The 17,460-nt window shown below is 40.4% G+C and overlaps 1 protein-coding gene across 1 annotated transcript in view; it reads left to right on the forward strand.

The window, feature by feature from the left end:
- LOC149195985 (uncharacterized) overlaps positions 1–15,257 on the forward strand; it is an 81,678-nt gene extending 66,421 nt beyond the window's left edge. Inside the window, exon 3 of the mRNA XM_089408089.1 lies at positions 15,087–15,257. Within this exon, the coding sequence (XP_089264215.1) occupies positions 15,087–15,257 (171 nt within the window). The remainder of the gene's footprint in view (positions 1–15,086) is intronic.
- Positions 15,258–17,460: the final 2,203 nt, after the last annotated feature.

Genomic DNA, 17,460 nt, shown 5'->3' on the forward strand with positions numbered 1-17,460 from the left:
AGGGTTTTTGAGGATAGTTCTTTTCCTGTGTCAACCTCACTAAAAAAATGAAACAGCTCCTACAAGTCTTTCCAAGATCTTGAAAGTAAAGCTTCATTCCATCCACCTCATTGAATGAAATGAAGCTTGGGGGGCATGTACCTCGTTTTGCGTCATTATGCTGGGGGCATGTGAACTTATAACAAGCATAGTTTTTCGTTTCAAGCTTGCGTCAACATGAAACCGAATCCAAGCATAGTTCTTTTCCTGTGTCAAGCTCGTTAAAAAATGAAACAAATCCTCCTCTACTTGAGTCGAGAGATTGACTAGATCTTAGATGTTAAGTTGTATTTTTAGGTTAGTTATTTCAGTTTTTGCATAATTTTCTTACAGTTTTAGGTCGAGTCTTTCAAACGATCTCGTTCATGAATCTTCATTCCATCCAGCTTGTACTTAGTTGAATGAAATGAAGTTGGGGGGCATGCGCTCTAGCAGTTATGCTTAGGGGGCATCAAGCACAGTTTTATCTCTGTTTCAAGCTTGTGTAAAAATGAAACTACTCGGAAGCATAGTTTTTCTCTGTTTCAAGCTTTTGTAAAAATGAAACCTATCTCGAGTCAATTTCAGTTATTTTCAAGACTCGTTAAACTCATGAAAATCCCGAGAATATTTTGCTATCTTTCATTCTCGTAAAACAAATGAAAATGCCGAGTTCTTTCCGTCTTTTCCTACTCGTAAATTAAATTGAAAGTCGGCCATATGAGTACATTTTTATCATTTTTTCGAACTCATTAAAACTTACGAAAAAGTGAAAACCATGAGTACATTTTTATCCCTTTTTCGAACTCGTTAAAACTTATGAAAAAGTGAAACCTTAGAGTCATCTTTTAAGCCCTTTTTTGACTCCTAAAACATGAAAAGATTGCCGAGCGCTTCTTTTACACTCGTTAAAACGGAATTAAAAGACGGTCCCCTTATAGCTCTTTTCTGACCGTAAAAACAGGAAAAGATTGCCGGGTTTTTGTCGTTTCAAACCCGATACGGAAATAAAACGACGGGTCCTTGATCGCTTTTTACTTTTCAGATCAGAGACACTAATCATCAAAGTACTCCTTGGTCGCGAGATCAAGCGGTTCTCTCAGGTATTATTTTATACTTTTTCGGACTTGGGAGACACAAATTTACGAAAAAGTTCACCTTGGAGTCTTCTTTAGTTTTTTCAGACTCTCTAAAAATGAAAAACGCCGAGTTTCTCCTATACTGGACTCGTTAAAATTTCACAGTAAAGGACCTGTTCAATTACAAACAGGAACGAACCACTCCTTCCTAGGGTTCGAATCAAAACTAGGTTGGACTCATCCGAAGGATGAGCTTATAATCAAGCATATGTTATCCTCCTCAAGCTTGTTAAAAATAAAGAGGTACTTGCCAGAAATGGCGAGGGAAAAAGAGAGAAGAATGAGCCTATTTGTTATCTTTTGTCTCAGAAGAAACTTTATTACCACTCTTGAACACGACACTTTTCATTCACCTGGGTTGGGAAATCTTTTACCTCACAGTTGATCAAACCACTTTGAAAGCCTTCAGCCGGGTTCCGGGGATTAACTTTGAGTCATTCATCACCAAGCCATCTGTCGTGTCGTTATGTGTTCAAGAGGTCTGCAAGCAAAACTTTCATCTGCAAAATACCTTGTCATCCATTTTGACCATCCCTGAGTCAGTCCTTACAGCAACATTTCTTCAACTTGAACAATGATTTCGTGTTGTGGGCTTGCCTGCAACGGGTCGCTTTCTATCGACATCATCACATTATCTAGAGAGATGACTTAGAGATCGTCAGTACCTTGAAGTCTGCATGCATCAATGGCAGGTTTCTCGCCTTTGACGTCAGTTTACATCATTGACTTTCGATCAAAGGATTCCGTGAAATGTTCGACATCAACTCATTCATTCACATCTCATGGATTGTACTGGGTACTTTGAGAACCATTGACATTACTGGTGGTTTCTCTCACACTTGTTAACAGTTTACATCATCGACTGGTAATCAAGTGGTTTCTACCATGTTCGACATCAACTCATTTATTCGCATGGCTAGAATCGTACCAATTCGAGAAGCAGAAATGAAGACCCTGGATCTAGTTTCCACCATCCAGGCTGCGAGGAGTTTTGTATTCATTATCTAAGTAGACTAATCATAAACAGATGGCTGTGTCCATACTGTGTCTACAAAAGTCTATGATTGTGATGTACTGCAAAATCATTCCTGTATCAGAGTAGTTATTCTGTTAGTTAAAGTTTTGATCTGAGTATGGGAATGCCTACCTCAGTGATGATATAATCTTATACATGTATTTTGTGTTGAAAATTGCAGGTTCTGACCAGGCTCTCCACGGGATAATCCTTGAAATGATAAAGCACTTCACCCTTCCTAGATATTACAAACCCTAATCTATTCCAGGCTTCGCACTTTAGGGGGCAATCTGTTACACTAAAAAATGTCACCATGACTATTTACAGTTAGTATGGCTCAATCAACAGTCATGCTACCCTCTTAGGCAAGTCTTATGCCTCTGCTCTCCATGTCAAACTCCAAAAAAAGAGAGAAAGTCTTTCTAAATGTATTTATCTCTGGGGACGCAGGTTCTCTCAAACTTACCTGCGGGGACGCTCCCAATGTTCACAAAAGTTGCGTCCAAGGACGCTCTGTATGTAAAGGGACAGGTGCGTCCCCCTGTAAAAGTTAGAATGCGCAAGTTTCATCTTTAAAAAGTTACTTGTGGTCATTTCTAGAGCATTCTAGAAGGTTGTTCGACGTGTATTGGGCGCCTCCAGATGGTTCATGCACTCTTATCAAGGAGGAACTTATCCCATCAATAAGGGAGTGATCCCATCCAAAGAGGGGACTATCCCATTGATGGTGGACCTGATTAACCTCCTCTTGAGTACTATAAATACAGGCATTGGGCCAGAAGGAGGAGAGGTTGAAACTATACATTTTCTAAGGGTAAATGCTGCAGGAATTAGGACTCCCATTTAGAAGCTTGTGAGGAGAGATTACCATCTTTGCTTGTTCTATTTGGAAGTGGGTGAGCTTTGTCAAAGTAGAGGAAGACTCTTGTGGACCCTGGAAGGAGCTTGCACAACACCAAGGCTCAGGTTGTAATGGTTCCTTTTGATTACCTTTAATGCAAATTGGTCCATTCTTCTCAATAATTTGTTGTTTATGGGTTATTTCATGTACTCCTTGGTCTATATGTTGAATATGCTTTGTTTTATGTTATAATCAGGTGCTATTTAATTGTTTGACTGTTGGTGATTGCAGGTTTTGGAGAAAAGGAGGAGCTCATCCAGATCAACAAAGCTTGGACTTCTACAACAGCGTTTGGACAAAGGTAAGAACGAAACACTTGATTTCTCATATCATAATGCATGTTTAGAGAAGGATAGCTCCAGTTTGTTTTGTTTGTCATTAGAATGTCTTAGACTTCTAGGAAGGTCAGTTGTGTCCGCACTCTTGACTGATTCCGTGTGACAAGGAGTCGACCAACCTTAGTGGGGTTTGACCCCGTGATCTCCGGTAGACCAACCAACCAGTCCACCGTCGCACCATTCTATTTCTTGTTATATATAGGCCCAACGGTTTTTGATAACATGTTATGGTCAATGTGTTTGGTGGGGTTGGGGTCAGCGGGCTTGCCCAAGCGGCCCCAACCCAAGGTTATATGGTGTTTTATGTGACAATGGTGGTAAGCAGAGGGGAAGGGTAGGAAGCCTTGGCGCTTATCCCATTAATACAACAGAACCACCGATGGAGTATGGAGGAGGGGGCAGGGAGTTAGCCCCAACCCTCAATCCTTTCGTTAAACCATGACCAACGACAGAGCACGAGAAGGGCCCGCGCCCCAACTTCCAGTCACATGAAAACCAACTTGATCAAGTCCAGGGAGTCGGTGGGCATGTGGCCTCTAGCCCGCACACTTGGCCACATTAACTGCCAAATGATTGATTAAAAGGGTGGAAGTTATGGTGCATGAGTCAAGTTAACTACTCAACAAATTGCATTGGTTTCAGTGGAATTTTTGCTGCTCCTACACCAAATTGTCGCTTGGCGGTTCCACCAAAAGGAGATTCATTGTCGTTTTTTCCAGATAGATCATTTTGCAGGATAAATAGTAGATAAATGAACAAAGAGGCCTAACACTACAACAAAACCCTGTGATTAGCATCCCTTTTTGCTTCTAGAGCTCATTTTTGGTGTTATTTGTGTCCATTTATCAAATATGGTGCAAAACTTGATGCAAAGTTTGCACCGAGTTTTGCACCAAGTCTTACACCAAGTTTAGCACCAGGTATTGTAATAGGTTTTGCACCAGGTATTACACCAAGTTTTATCCCAGATTTTATGCCAATTTTTGTGCCATCCTTTGCACCATGTTTTTCATCAAGTTTGGCACCTAATTTTGTCTCACCAACTTGGTCATCCATTTTGCACCTACACTTGCATCAAATTTTGCATCATCTCTTGCATCCATTTTTGCACCTACACTTGCATCATCTCTTACATCCTCTTTTGCGCCCTTTTTTGCATCCATTTTGCATCATTTTTTGCATCCCCTTTGCACCAAGTTTTGCATCGAGGTTTGTGTCTAGTTTTTCATCTACTTTTGTTGCATCCAAATTTACATCTTTTTTTGCATCTATATTTACATCCTCTTTTCCATCTGTTATTGTGTCCACTATTGCATCCAATTTTCTTGTGCCATAATTTGCACCTAGTTTAGCACCTCCCTTTGCACCCATTTTTGCTTCTAAATTTGCATCCACGATTGCATCCTCATATACATCTAGGTTTTCATCGACTTTTACATCTATTTTTGTATCCCTTTTTGCATCCACTTTTACGTCAATATTTGCATCAGGTTTTCTGTTTCATATTGCATCTACTTTTGCATTGAATTTTGTTGCATCAACTTTTGCATCCATTGTTGCACCCATGTTTACATTCACTTTTGCATCCATTTTTGCATCTTGTTTTGCATCTTCATTTTCTTCTATTTTGCATATATAATTACATCCACTTTTTTTGTGACACAATTTGTGCCATGTTTTGTAGTTACTGTTGTACCCACATTTGCTTCCAATTTTGCATCCGTCTTCGCATCCTCTTTTGTATCAAATATTTCATATTTTTTTACATCCACTTTTGTGTTGGGTTTTGCGTCTCATTTTGTATCTTATTTTTCATCTACTTCCATTGCATCCATATTTTGCATCCAATTTTGTTTCTCCTGTTGCATCCACTTTTACATCCCTTATTACATCTTGTCTTGCATCTAAGTTTGCATCTTTTTTTGTGTTTGTTATTACATCCACTTTTGTTGTGCCACAATTTGTGCCATATCTTGTGCCTATCATTGCAACCCACATTTTCTTCCACTTTTGCATCCACATTTGCATCCTCTTTTGTGTCCAAGTTTGCATCAAATATTGTTTATGTTTTTTGCATCCCATTTTGCATCTACTTTTACATCCACTTCTGATGCGTCCAATTTTGCATCTAATTTTGTGTCCACTATTGCACCCATGTTTGGTCCATGTTTACATCCCTTTTTGCATCCAAGTTTGCCTCCTTTTTGCATCCAAGTTTGTGTCCTTTTTTGTGTTCGTTGTTGTATCCACATTTGTTTCACCACAATTCATGCTAAGTTTTATGCCTACTATTGCACCCATGTTTTCTTCCACTTTTTCATCCATGTTTGCATCCTATTTTGTGTCCAAGTTTTCATCAACTATTGCATCTACTTTTTCATCCACTTTTGTGTCAATTTTTTTGTCTTTTTTTGCATCTACTTATGTTGTGTCCACTCTTCATCCAATTTTATGTCTATTATTTCCCCCATTTTTTTTGTTAGCTTTTGCATCCCTTTTCGAACACTCGTAACATTTTTTGCATTGATGATATTTCTTATGACATTGAAAATTATGAACCACTGATGACTATGTCAATAACTATGACGATGATGATAATGAAGATGATGACAATGACATGAATTTTGATTATTATGATAAAGATGATGGGGGTTACAATGACAACGATGATGACGATGCTAATGAACTTGGCCAATATTCCAAATTTTTAAATGTTGTCATGGTCATAATCATAATCATTATCTTTGGCGTCGTCTTCCAATTCATCATTATCATTATTTTCATATTGGTCACAATCAACAACAATAACAGCATGAATGATGATTATGATGTTCATGACAAAGATGACAACAATGATGATATAAATTACACCAATTATGATGATGAGGATGATGAAAATTATAATTACAATGATAAGGTTAGTGATGATGATGATCATCGGTCATCTCTCAAAAATAAAGTTGTTATTTCTCTTTCATATATCATGTGTCCTAACAACCCTTTTCAAGCACTCGTAACATTTTTAGGTTGATGATATTTCTTACGACACCTATAATTATGAACAATTGATGACAATGTCCATAATCATGATGATGATGATGATGACGATGACATGAATGGTGATTATGATGATAATGTGATGACAATAATTATGATGATGATGGTGGTGATGATGATGATAATGAAGATGATAATACTCCCTCTAAACTAGGGAGGTACTCATAATGAGACAAAAAAGTACTCTCAAGTTGAAATATTCATATAAGAAGCGATCTGGATTGATAAGCACCAACGATGATTTACATCATCATAGCCAACATTGTAAAAATAGCAAGGCCTTGACTAACAAGTTATATCACTCCATTAGATCAGAGCACAATGTCGGGAGGCATATATTTGGACACCATTGCCTCTTTAGGCACTTACCCCACCAGGATGTTCACCAAGTATGTCCTCACATGATCATTTCCTAATCTATGTCATAATATTTGACACGAGGAAATGTTGATCCTCATGACTATTCTTATCTTGGATTAATGTACTTGACTTATGTCAGTTAGTCCTATTCAAAGTACAAATTCTCAAAGAATATTGGTCTCGTATGTTTATCCAAACCACCATTCTCCCTACTAATGTCTTTATTAGGCTTACGATTATTAGTCCTGGCCATACTACATGACACATGGATAATATGGTGTCCACCCTCACTCCCTCTCAATTAGGGGGGAGACATCCACAAGCATAAGATTTTCTCAAGAATACCCATCATTTTCATAGAGAATAACATCATTAATTTGTTTTCATCGCATGACGCCTTTATGATTAAGCATTCATATATTTGTGGCAAAATATTTCCTCTTTTGTCATTTGTGATGAAAGAAAATCAAAACGTGAAAGCCAAAATCATTAAAGATACACTATAATGATTTATCTAAGTCTAAACTCTAAGATTGAAGTGAAAATTCATGTAATTGTGCCAAACTTATGAAAACCTTATTCCCTAAGTCATATATATAAGAAAAAGAAAAAGAAAGAAAAATAAGGCCCAATGATTGATAACTCATGTATGCACTCCTGCTTTGGAAAACATATGAATATATACACTCCTAGTCACACTTGATCACATGTTTGTGATGGTTAAATCATCAAGTTCTCTTTTCCCATTGCATTCTCACTTCATAATTTAAGAACCTAATTGAGGATCTAGGGAATGTTTGTTGCCTAAGGGTTTCATGTCTACTCTTGGTTTACTTATGTCACACTACAATCAATTTATGTAACAGAGTGAAATACTTAAGTTTGTGGAGTTATTAGAACAGTGTGTTAAGTTAGTCGCAACACACACATGTATTACATCTTATTGATCCACATGTGTGGGTGGGAGAATCATTGCTTGAGAACTTTAATGGAGACTACTTTAGGGCTTTGATGGTATAGCATACAAAATCTCTTGGTAAACATTGTGATTCATCCTTTCCATTCCTCGAGACACTTGATAATATTGAAGTCACTTCCAATAATCCATGAAGATGGGGAGTATAAATTACTTGTGTTGGAAATAGAATTTAGAAATAGAGGTTTTCCATTTGCAATATTGGAGTCATAGACATTGGATGCATGGTAGTAGTCCTCGATATCAATTAACTAAAATTGTATTATCATGTTTAGTGACTACAACCACACTCCAAAATTTTGCCTTAGCTTCGTTTTGGAGCCTCCCTACCAACCATCCTTAGAAGCATGCCTTGCACTGAAAGGTAATTATGCTTTAGTTGAGTTTCTATGGCTTATCAGCTTGTGTTTGCTAGGTTGTTTTCCTTTCACCCGCAAGTGACATCTTGGGACTTGGTCATTGAATAGTTCTTGTGCTCACTTGCAGAATTGCACAGAACTAGAGGGCAACCAACCTTTCTCTCCATAATTGTGTAGAACATCAAGGCATCATGCTGCTCTCCATAAATGCGTAGAGCAAGCAACCTGCCTTCACTCTGAAAATTACGCAGAGCAGCCCATCACTGGTCTTGCTCTCAAAATTTGCGCAGATCTAGCTGACAGCCTTGACTTCAATCCAGAAATTGTGCAGAGCCTGAGGGGTAGCCAGAGCCACTCAGCCCAGAAACTGCGCAAAAGTCACTCCAGGGCTTGCAATCCATTGCATGTGCTCCGAAGTTGACCAGTTCCCTCTAGGACTGAGCGATCTTTCTTTGCATGCATGGGTTGATTTTTCTCGGAAAAAAAAAAAAAAAGAAAAAAGGATCCGTAGATTTTAAGGATCCATTTTTAGCATTTGGGGGTTACATGCAAAAGTCGTTTTAGAAACCTCTTGTCAAGTGTCACTTTTTCCTAGATTTGTGGCATGCATGTTATAAGCCTCGATCTTATCAAAACTATTTATTTGACACTTTAGAGCTCATTCCTCACTTCAATCTTGGAGCTCTGGCATCCCCCATCGCATCTAGGAGCATTCGACATACTCAGCTCAACTTTTTCTAGGTAAGTCTACTTTTCATGTCTTTTGTTGCTATTATGTCGCTTTTTATATTTCAGTTTGTGTGAGTGTATTTTGCTTGGTTTTGTTGAATGCTTGATGTTGTTTTAATTCATGTTAGCTTGTAGAAGCACTATCTCAAGTTTTCCATTGCATCTCCTTGTTGTCGCATGCATGACACTATTTCTGCACTAACTGTCATCATTGCGATGACTCACTTCACAGACTTACTTGTTTTCCCGTTTACTGAATCCTACACTCACTAACTGCATGCATGTTCATTCACTCATGTCTAGGCCCATCTTTGCACATGCATTCGGTCTTTACTGATTTCGGTCGCCCGTCGGCGGGTCTGGGTTGCCTTGGCCCGGACCTTGCTTTTACCAGCTTGCACTGCACATTCCTAAGATGGAAGGCCATGCATTTCTCCTAGTAATTGCACAGAGTTTTCCCAACACTACCCTCCCAGGCATGCTCTATGCAATTTCGAGAGGCAGTGCCTCAGTTGGCTCCTGGAATTATGCAATGTAGTTTTACCGTGTTGTAGTCATGCTGACTAAAACTGTGCATTGCGAAATTTCAATACTAAGCAGGCCAAGCTGGACTATGCTCTGTTCAATTTCACCAGTCAGTCAACTCACCGACGGTCCAGACTGTGTTCTGCGCATTTTTGGCAGTCAGTCTCCCAACGTCCCAATGAAAATTGTGAAAATTTTCCAGTGAGTTACCCAGGTGTGTTACATGTTAGTCCTCAAGCTATTTTGGTTTTCAACTAACATTGTGCTTGCCATGAGTGTTTTTGTGTCTCCAGGTATCACAAGTTTCTGTCACTCTCTTAGCAATATAGGTACAATGGCTTCCAAGAGAGCAGGGTCAAAGGACACCGTAGAGAGTGCAATTGGAGATGTGGTCGAGCAAGTGTCTATGAAATTGTCGATCTATGAAGACACTAAGTTGTTCATAGACAAGGAAATCAAGATGAAATGGTAGGACATCAATGACATCTTTTCAGGCACATTTGTGGAGAATCTGGAGGACCGCAGAGCCTATGTCAACATACACAAGTCTGGCTTATACCAGATTGCGTGTAGGTATCACATGTTTCCATGCGCGGACATGATCCACTGGATTGTCTCGCATGCTGATCCAGAGACAATGGTGTTGAGAAGTGCCAGTGGAATAGAACTTGCTACCTTCAGGGAAAAGGACTTTCAGGCAATGTATCATTTTTTGCAGCTGGTGGTTATAATGGATACACCCTTCACCAGAACCAGTAGCAGTCAAACTCAAGAGACATCTTGAAGAGTTGGGTGAAAGAGCCATCTAGGTTTAGGACAACACCCAATGAAGTGTATAAGACAAGGATATTATGGAAGGCATATCAACTCTTATTCATCTTCGTATGCTGCTTATACGATCAAGAGAGCAGAGAGACCTTCCCACAGAGTTGGGTGATTTGTTGGATCAGCTGGCGAATGAAGGAAGACCTTTCAATTGGTCCGATATTGTTGGCTCTCTAGCTAAAGGAACAAGTAACCGAATCTCGAAATCCACCCAAAGGTCAGCAAGCAAAACTATTCATATTTGCTCACATACTTGATGCAATCTGTGCCCATCGGCAGTTCCCAGGCTTGGATTGGGCATGGAAACCTAGAGAAACCTCTGTGCACACTTATTGCAGATTGTTTTCCAAATGTAGCTTTCGTGGAGTTATAATACAACTATCAGACCACTTCGTCATCCCAATGTATAAGATGATCTTTGAGCACGATTCGCCTTGCATGTCATAAGAAATGATGGAGGCATTGATTAACATAGCAGATTGGTATGCCTCACCCCTTGGCACCTTCATCCGGATGTACAGTGCGGAGAAGGCTCCACATGTTTTACCGAAGTTTTCCATGGACAAGCTGGTCATGCAAGAGGTTGCATATCACATCTCGACGAGGTTGTCAGCGAGACTGCACAGGAAGAAGAAGGCACCTTCGCCCACTCTTACTTTGTAGATTGGGTTGTATGAGATCTAGAATCTCAAAAATGTTGAGGTTGAGACAGAGGAATTCAAGGGATTCACCTTCGGCACCAGAATTTTCAATCCATATGACCCGCATTGCTTAGTGAAGGAACACTGTGCGAGAGTGTATCATCCTTGGATCCACGGGGCATGTCATTGGCCTGAGGAAGGCCTATGGAGATATTGCCATAAATTCTCAAGGCTCAATGAACTAGTCAGAATGGTTGTCAAGTGGTTAGCGGTGTAGAAGGCAGTAGCATCATCAACAACAACAGAGGGCAACAGACATGCGCTTGACAAAGGAAAGAGGAAGGTTGCTGACAGCATAGAGGCAGAGCAAAGCTACAAGTTCAAAGCATATCCATTTGTGTTGAGAGAAACTTTGGAGATTGAGGCAAAGAGGCAACAATGCAACAGAAGGATCTTGCGAAGGCACAAAGAGCAGTAGAAGTTGGAGGAAGCATAAAAGGAGTTCAAAAGTTGAAGCAACAACTCAGGGAAGAAGAAGAATTGCGCAGAAGAGAGAAGGAAGCACAACAGTAATAGGAACAGCAGGAGGTGTAGCATGCCCGCATTGATTAAACTATGCCCATACATGTTATTGATTCAAGCGATCAGTTGGCACAGAGTAGACAGGGTGATCAGTCGCAGGAGTAGGACTTTGCTCACGAGATTGAATAGATGTTGGAATAGATGGACACAGATGTGGTTCATCTAGAGTTATATCAGAGCATTGAACTCATGCCTCGGAACCAAGAGGTCACCCCATCGGCATCACCAAATCCAGGAGTGGAGTAAGTCCCAAGCGATCAAGGAGATACTCAAATGCTTGAGGACAATCTGAAAGCAGATGTGCACAACATATCTTTCGACGAATCACAACACAGGGTTGTGAAGTCATGCAGAGTGCCCACTCCAGATTTCTGTATATCTCCTACGCAGTTTCAAGAATGAGCAATCATGTCCAAGTGCACAGACATCTAGTTGCATTGGTCAATGCTATAAAGGCATATGCCGAATCCACCAGCTCAAGTGTTAGATTCTTGATAGCTAAGAACGAGTGCATGGGTAAGGAGCTATAAGCAACCAAGCAGATAGAAGATCAAGTTATATGATCCACCAGAGCAGAGTTGAGGAAAGCGATACTTGATGAAGTATTGTCTCTCGAGAGATTCATCCGGAATTTGTACTTCAGGTTCGTCACTGTGCATAAGTAATTTTTCCATCTTAACGGTTGGTAGCAGCGTTGTGCTAGGAGAGCACGCATCTTATCAAACATACACATTATTGTCGATCACATGCATATATGGACAATGAGGTACAAGGGAGCCCCATTGCACGTGCCAAAGATGATGAAGCCAAAGGCAGTGGAGTTGAAGGCATGCATCCGGAGTCAGATCTGGAACTATGAGGAACTCTCTTAGCTCATCACTAGCTTACAGGATTCACATGCATGAGTGTTCAGGAGTATGGATGTCATTGTGCGCACGCATGCGATCCCATCCAATGGCACACTCACTGACATGAAGACAAAGAACCAAGTCCAACTAGAGCTGGACATGCACTTTGATCAATTGATCTACATAGCCACCAGTGCAGACACGATGCATCAGCATGTTGTTGGTCCAACTGCACTCAAGACCATGATGCGCTTGCTATCTGATGAGTTGGACAGAGGTAGCAAATCAGTGTACCCAGATGCAATGGAGGCAAGAGTTCTCTTTTAGAAGGATGTCACCATAGAGTACATGGACACCATAATAGACTACCAAGCTTGGCATTAGTTCGTGACCGTCGATCATCGGGAGGATGTCGAAGGGTTAGTCTTCCCACAAATGTCTGACTCTTAGTGATGTCTTGCATGGCTTACTCAAGCCCATTTTTGTCCCACATCGATTCATGTGCATATTGTAATGTAAATATGTTGTAAAAGTGAAAGACCAAGTGTCAATAATAGAATGTAACAGTCATGTGTAATTTGAAGAGTCATGAGGGTAGTTGAAGAGTCACAAAGGGGAATTTCAAGGGTCTCCCCACCCTTTGCTATTTATAGAACCTCATAACTCATTGTACAGGCTTTTGGGAGCCAAGCTTTCGATAGATATAACTTAGAGAAAGCTTGGAGTGTATTGTAACGAGCCTTGGCTTCTCCACAGTGTAGAGCTAGTACATATCTTTGGAGGAGCAGGCGGCAGTGACTGTAATGTTTCGCTACCAGGGCTAGCGGTTGTCATGGTTGTATGTATGATTTGATATTTCACTCTTTTAATATAACAGAGCCAGCACGTTTCATGCATATATTGTTATTGTAGTTCGACTATCCTGGTTACTCTAATGAAGTATGTAGTTGTAATTTACGCATGTATGTATGGACTATTTAGTATGTGTTTGTATGAATCTTATTGAAGCATGTTGTTGTTATAATCCATCACATTGGATCATTGGCTCTCATGCTTTCAATCTCGTGATGTATTTTTTCTCATGTGTTCCCTTTCAGGCTACGTGCTATCACAAGCTTCTAAGGGGTGCACTCTTCCCCCATTCCATGTGTTAGAGCCTTTCATGCACCTTCCTTGACTTACTACAAGGTCACACCCTTGCTTCCAACAAGGACATCTTATTTACCTTTGCGCGCAAACACAGTCAAGGCGATACCGTACTACCCACTACTGGGACTCTTACTCTAAACGGTCTGAGGTCTAGTTGGAACTTCTCATCGGGGAGATGCCCTGACATGTTGTTGGGTCCAACACCATCAACATTTTTGGCGCTAGAAGGCAAATGACAAGATGAGTCCTCACATCCTGTTTTGAATCTTGGCACATTTATCATGGATATTGTTGTAGTTAACCCTCCACGATGTTTGTCCAACGCACATTCCTTTGAAGTCACGAAGGATTTTTTTGATCACTTGTCGAAACTCACATATGATGGTGAAGGTGAAGTGGCCTGGCCTAAGCACTTACATGACTTCCTTGCATTCTTGGGGAATGAGGAAGATTTTGATGAAGTAGAGGTCAGCATGTTGCTTGCATACACACTTCACGAATCCCCAGAACTATGATGCTGCAACCTGCCTCCAAATTGCGTGCACTCATTTAAGCATTTTAGTGATCTAATCGAAACTGTTTTTCACCATTTTGATCTTGAAGCTCTTGACAAAAAAATGTTAAAACAACGGAAGGCCCCACATGAATCACCTATGGATTTTTGGAAGCAATTTTGTCTACTCATGTTTGAAGCTCCAAAAAGTTAGATGAAATTTCAATATCTTATGGACAGATTTGAATATTGTTGTCACAAATCAATCCATCCCAAAGTGAAGAAAAAGTTCAAACCCTGCCCAGCATACTTTGGTGATGGAGTTGCGCAATCACAAGTGGATATAGTCGATGTCACAAGTGAATTTCTGCCTTCCCCTCATCAAACAGCTCCACCCCCGCAGAGTGATGTGGGAGAGCAGGAACAAACATTTATTTAGTTGGTTGATGCTTCCACCGTCACTACTCTTAATTTCTATGCATATTTGGTTGGGAAGCCCATGGGTTGTCATATGCATTTGTTACCTCAACCTCTCTCTCTGTGTTTTGTTGATCCTCTAGATTGCACTGTCTTGTGTTCTCTCATTCCGAACACTACACCTGTTGTGAATGAGGATCAAGGTATCGACGAAGTTGATGTTGTACGACCAACCTGCACTGTCATTTATGATGAGTATGATTGGGAATCTTAGCATCAACTCATGGTGAAGGATGGCCTCCTTTTGTCCACGCCTCCTCTAATTTTTCCTAACATCTTTGGTGATTTTGTTATCTTTGATTTTCCTTATGTAAATCCATCCACGGATGCATCTACTTCTGATCATTCGCAGAACACACCCGATGCCAATCCATCATTTGACAGCGAAGAGGATAAATTCTTCATTGAAAATCCACTTGATTTTTCATCTACCTTTTTCGAAAACGCAGAGGGTGAACATTCTTGCTTCTCATCTACCCCTCTATTTGATTTATCAGATCATGAGGATGTCGATGGAATCATTAATTTTTCTGATCGTAGTTGTCATGATCTATTTACTCCTGTATCAATCATGATGTTGATTCTATCGTTGTTGATCTTTCAAAGCCACCTGTTTATAACGATCTATATGTTGACAAAGTTGAAACCTCGCAGGTTGTCGAGGCACTTCAGCTCGAGCTAATCGTTATGTTAGGCCCTCGTTGTCCAGAGGTTAGTTTCACTGTTGATCAGGAAATTACTGAAACAACCACGGCTCCTCATCGCTCATCTATATGCATTGAAGATCAATCCAACACACAAATTTCGCTTCCTCCAATTGAATGACATGATCCCATCGCTCATGCATTGGAGGAATCATACACAGCAAGCACACTTGTGAGACGTAAGTTATCTATTTTCTCATGTTTTCTTGTCTGTCACAATCAAGAAAGTGCATATGCTTATCATCAGCACACAGTGTGTCACAGCACCATGGTAAGTCCACAGAGTGCTTGTCTTGTGCCTTTACTTTTTTCTTTTCTGTGGAAGTGTTTAAACTCGGAGTGGGTTGGTCTTCATTGTTATATCTTTCATGTTTTTTGGTTCGCTTAACTGTTTTGTTTCTGAACCATGCCTTCACCAACATGGGTCAACGAATGCATTTGTGGCTGCATTGGAAATATCACTTCACGTGATCAGACTCATGCACTGTTAGCTTAGGAGTAGGAGCAGCGTTTGCTTTTGTCTGGTTTGCTTGCATGCATGTTTGATTTCTTGATTCGTTTGTTTGTCTGCTTGCCTGCTTTCATTTTTTACTTGCTTTTCTTTCACATTTGCTTCTGCTCTTTGTTTTATGTCGTGTTTGTTTGTTTTACATTTGTAGGTTAGTTTCGCATGAAACCATGTACAACTCTTGAAACAAGCAAGGTAAAATATAAGAGGAAATGTACAGTTACCAACACTTGGTTATATATTGTCCTCTCTCTTTATGCAGAACTTGTTGTCTTCATTCAATGATACACCAATAGAAAATATGTTCCGTTCGAAGTGAATCTTGGTGAAAACACAACACTTGCGCTCTAACTAGTACCACCTACTCTAGCCGGTTGTTTTTGGGTTAACCCTTGTCAGCTCAGTCAAGTAGAGTAAGGTAAGGGGGGAAACCTTAACAAGTATGTCAGAGGTATATATAAAATACTTCTCTGAAGGAACAACCTCTTCTACTCTCAATAAGTCGAGATCCCTCTTCCGCCTCTGAAAGAAATAAGTGCTTATGCACAGTTCTTAAAAAAAATGAAAAAATGAAAATTTTGAAAAAATGAATAAGGCGAAAGAAGAGAAAGGATTCATGTACAAAGAGGTGATGCAAGTAACTCTGCCAAGGTACTGACCAAGCTCGCTGGCAGTAGAGCGATGCTTGTGTTCCTGCGTGACTCTTCCGGGGTACTGTCCAAGCCTACTGGCAGCGGAGCAAAACTAGAGATGAAACTTAAACTCTGACAGTCATATTACTTGTGCACCAATATACCCCTCATCCCCAATCAAAAAAACTAAGTTGACTTGGCTTGGAATGTGTGTTGACCGATCAAAAGCATGGCAGGTGCTACATATTTCACTCAAGCTAGCGTGGAAACCACGATGATCTAAGGATCAAACAATACTTCCAGAGGAGTTAGACTTGCTTTTCACGAAACAAGGTCCAGTCAAAGAGCTGGAGTTCTACGAGTGTGTCTCCAAGTGTTGTAGCGACGACAACCACACTCCAAAATTTTTCCTTAGCTTTGTTTTAGAGCCACCCTACCAACCATCCTTAGCAACATGTCTTGCACTGACATGTACTTATGCTTCAGTTGAGTTTATGTGGCTTATCAGCTTGTGTTTGATAGCTTGTTTGCCTTTCACCCACAAGCTGACATCCTGGGACTTGGTCATTGACTAGCTCTTGTGATCACTTGGAGAATTGCTAGAACTGGAGGGCAACCATCTTTCCTCTCCAAAATTGCACAAAACATCAACGCATCATGTTTCTCTCCAGAAATGTGCAGAGCAAGCAGACTACCTTCCCTATGAAAATTGCGCAGATAAGCCCATCATTGGGCTTGCTCTCAAAATTTGTGCAGATTTGGCTAACAACCTTGGCTTCAGTCCAGAAATTGCACAAAGCCTAAGGGGCAGTCAGAGCCACTCAACCCAGAAACTGCGTAGAAATCACTCCAAGGATTGCAGTCTGTTGCATGAGCTCCCAAGTTGACTGGTTCCCTCTAGGACTGAGCAATCTTTCTTTGCATGCATGGGTTGATTTTTCCTGAAAAACCAAAAAGAAAAAAAAGCATCCCTAGATTTTAGGGATCCATTTTTAGCAGTTGGGGGTTACATGCAAAAAAGTCATTTTAGAAACCTCTCGCTAAGTGTCGCTTTTTCGTAGATTTGTGGCATGCGCGTCATAAGCCTCGATCTTATCAAAACTATTTATTCAATGCTTCAAATCTCATTCCTCACTTCGATCTTGGAGCTCTCGCATCCACCATCACATCTAGGAGCATTCATC

Source organism: Pinus tabuliformis, chromosome 2_2 (genome assembly GCF_031772625.1).
Source record: "Pinus tabuliformis cultivar Carrire ecotype Pingquan chromosome 2_2, CPIR1, whole genome shotgun sequence".
NCBI lineage: Eukaryota > Viridiplantae > Streptophyta > Pinopsida > Pinales > Pinaceae > Pinus > Pinus tabuliformis.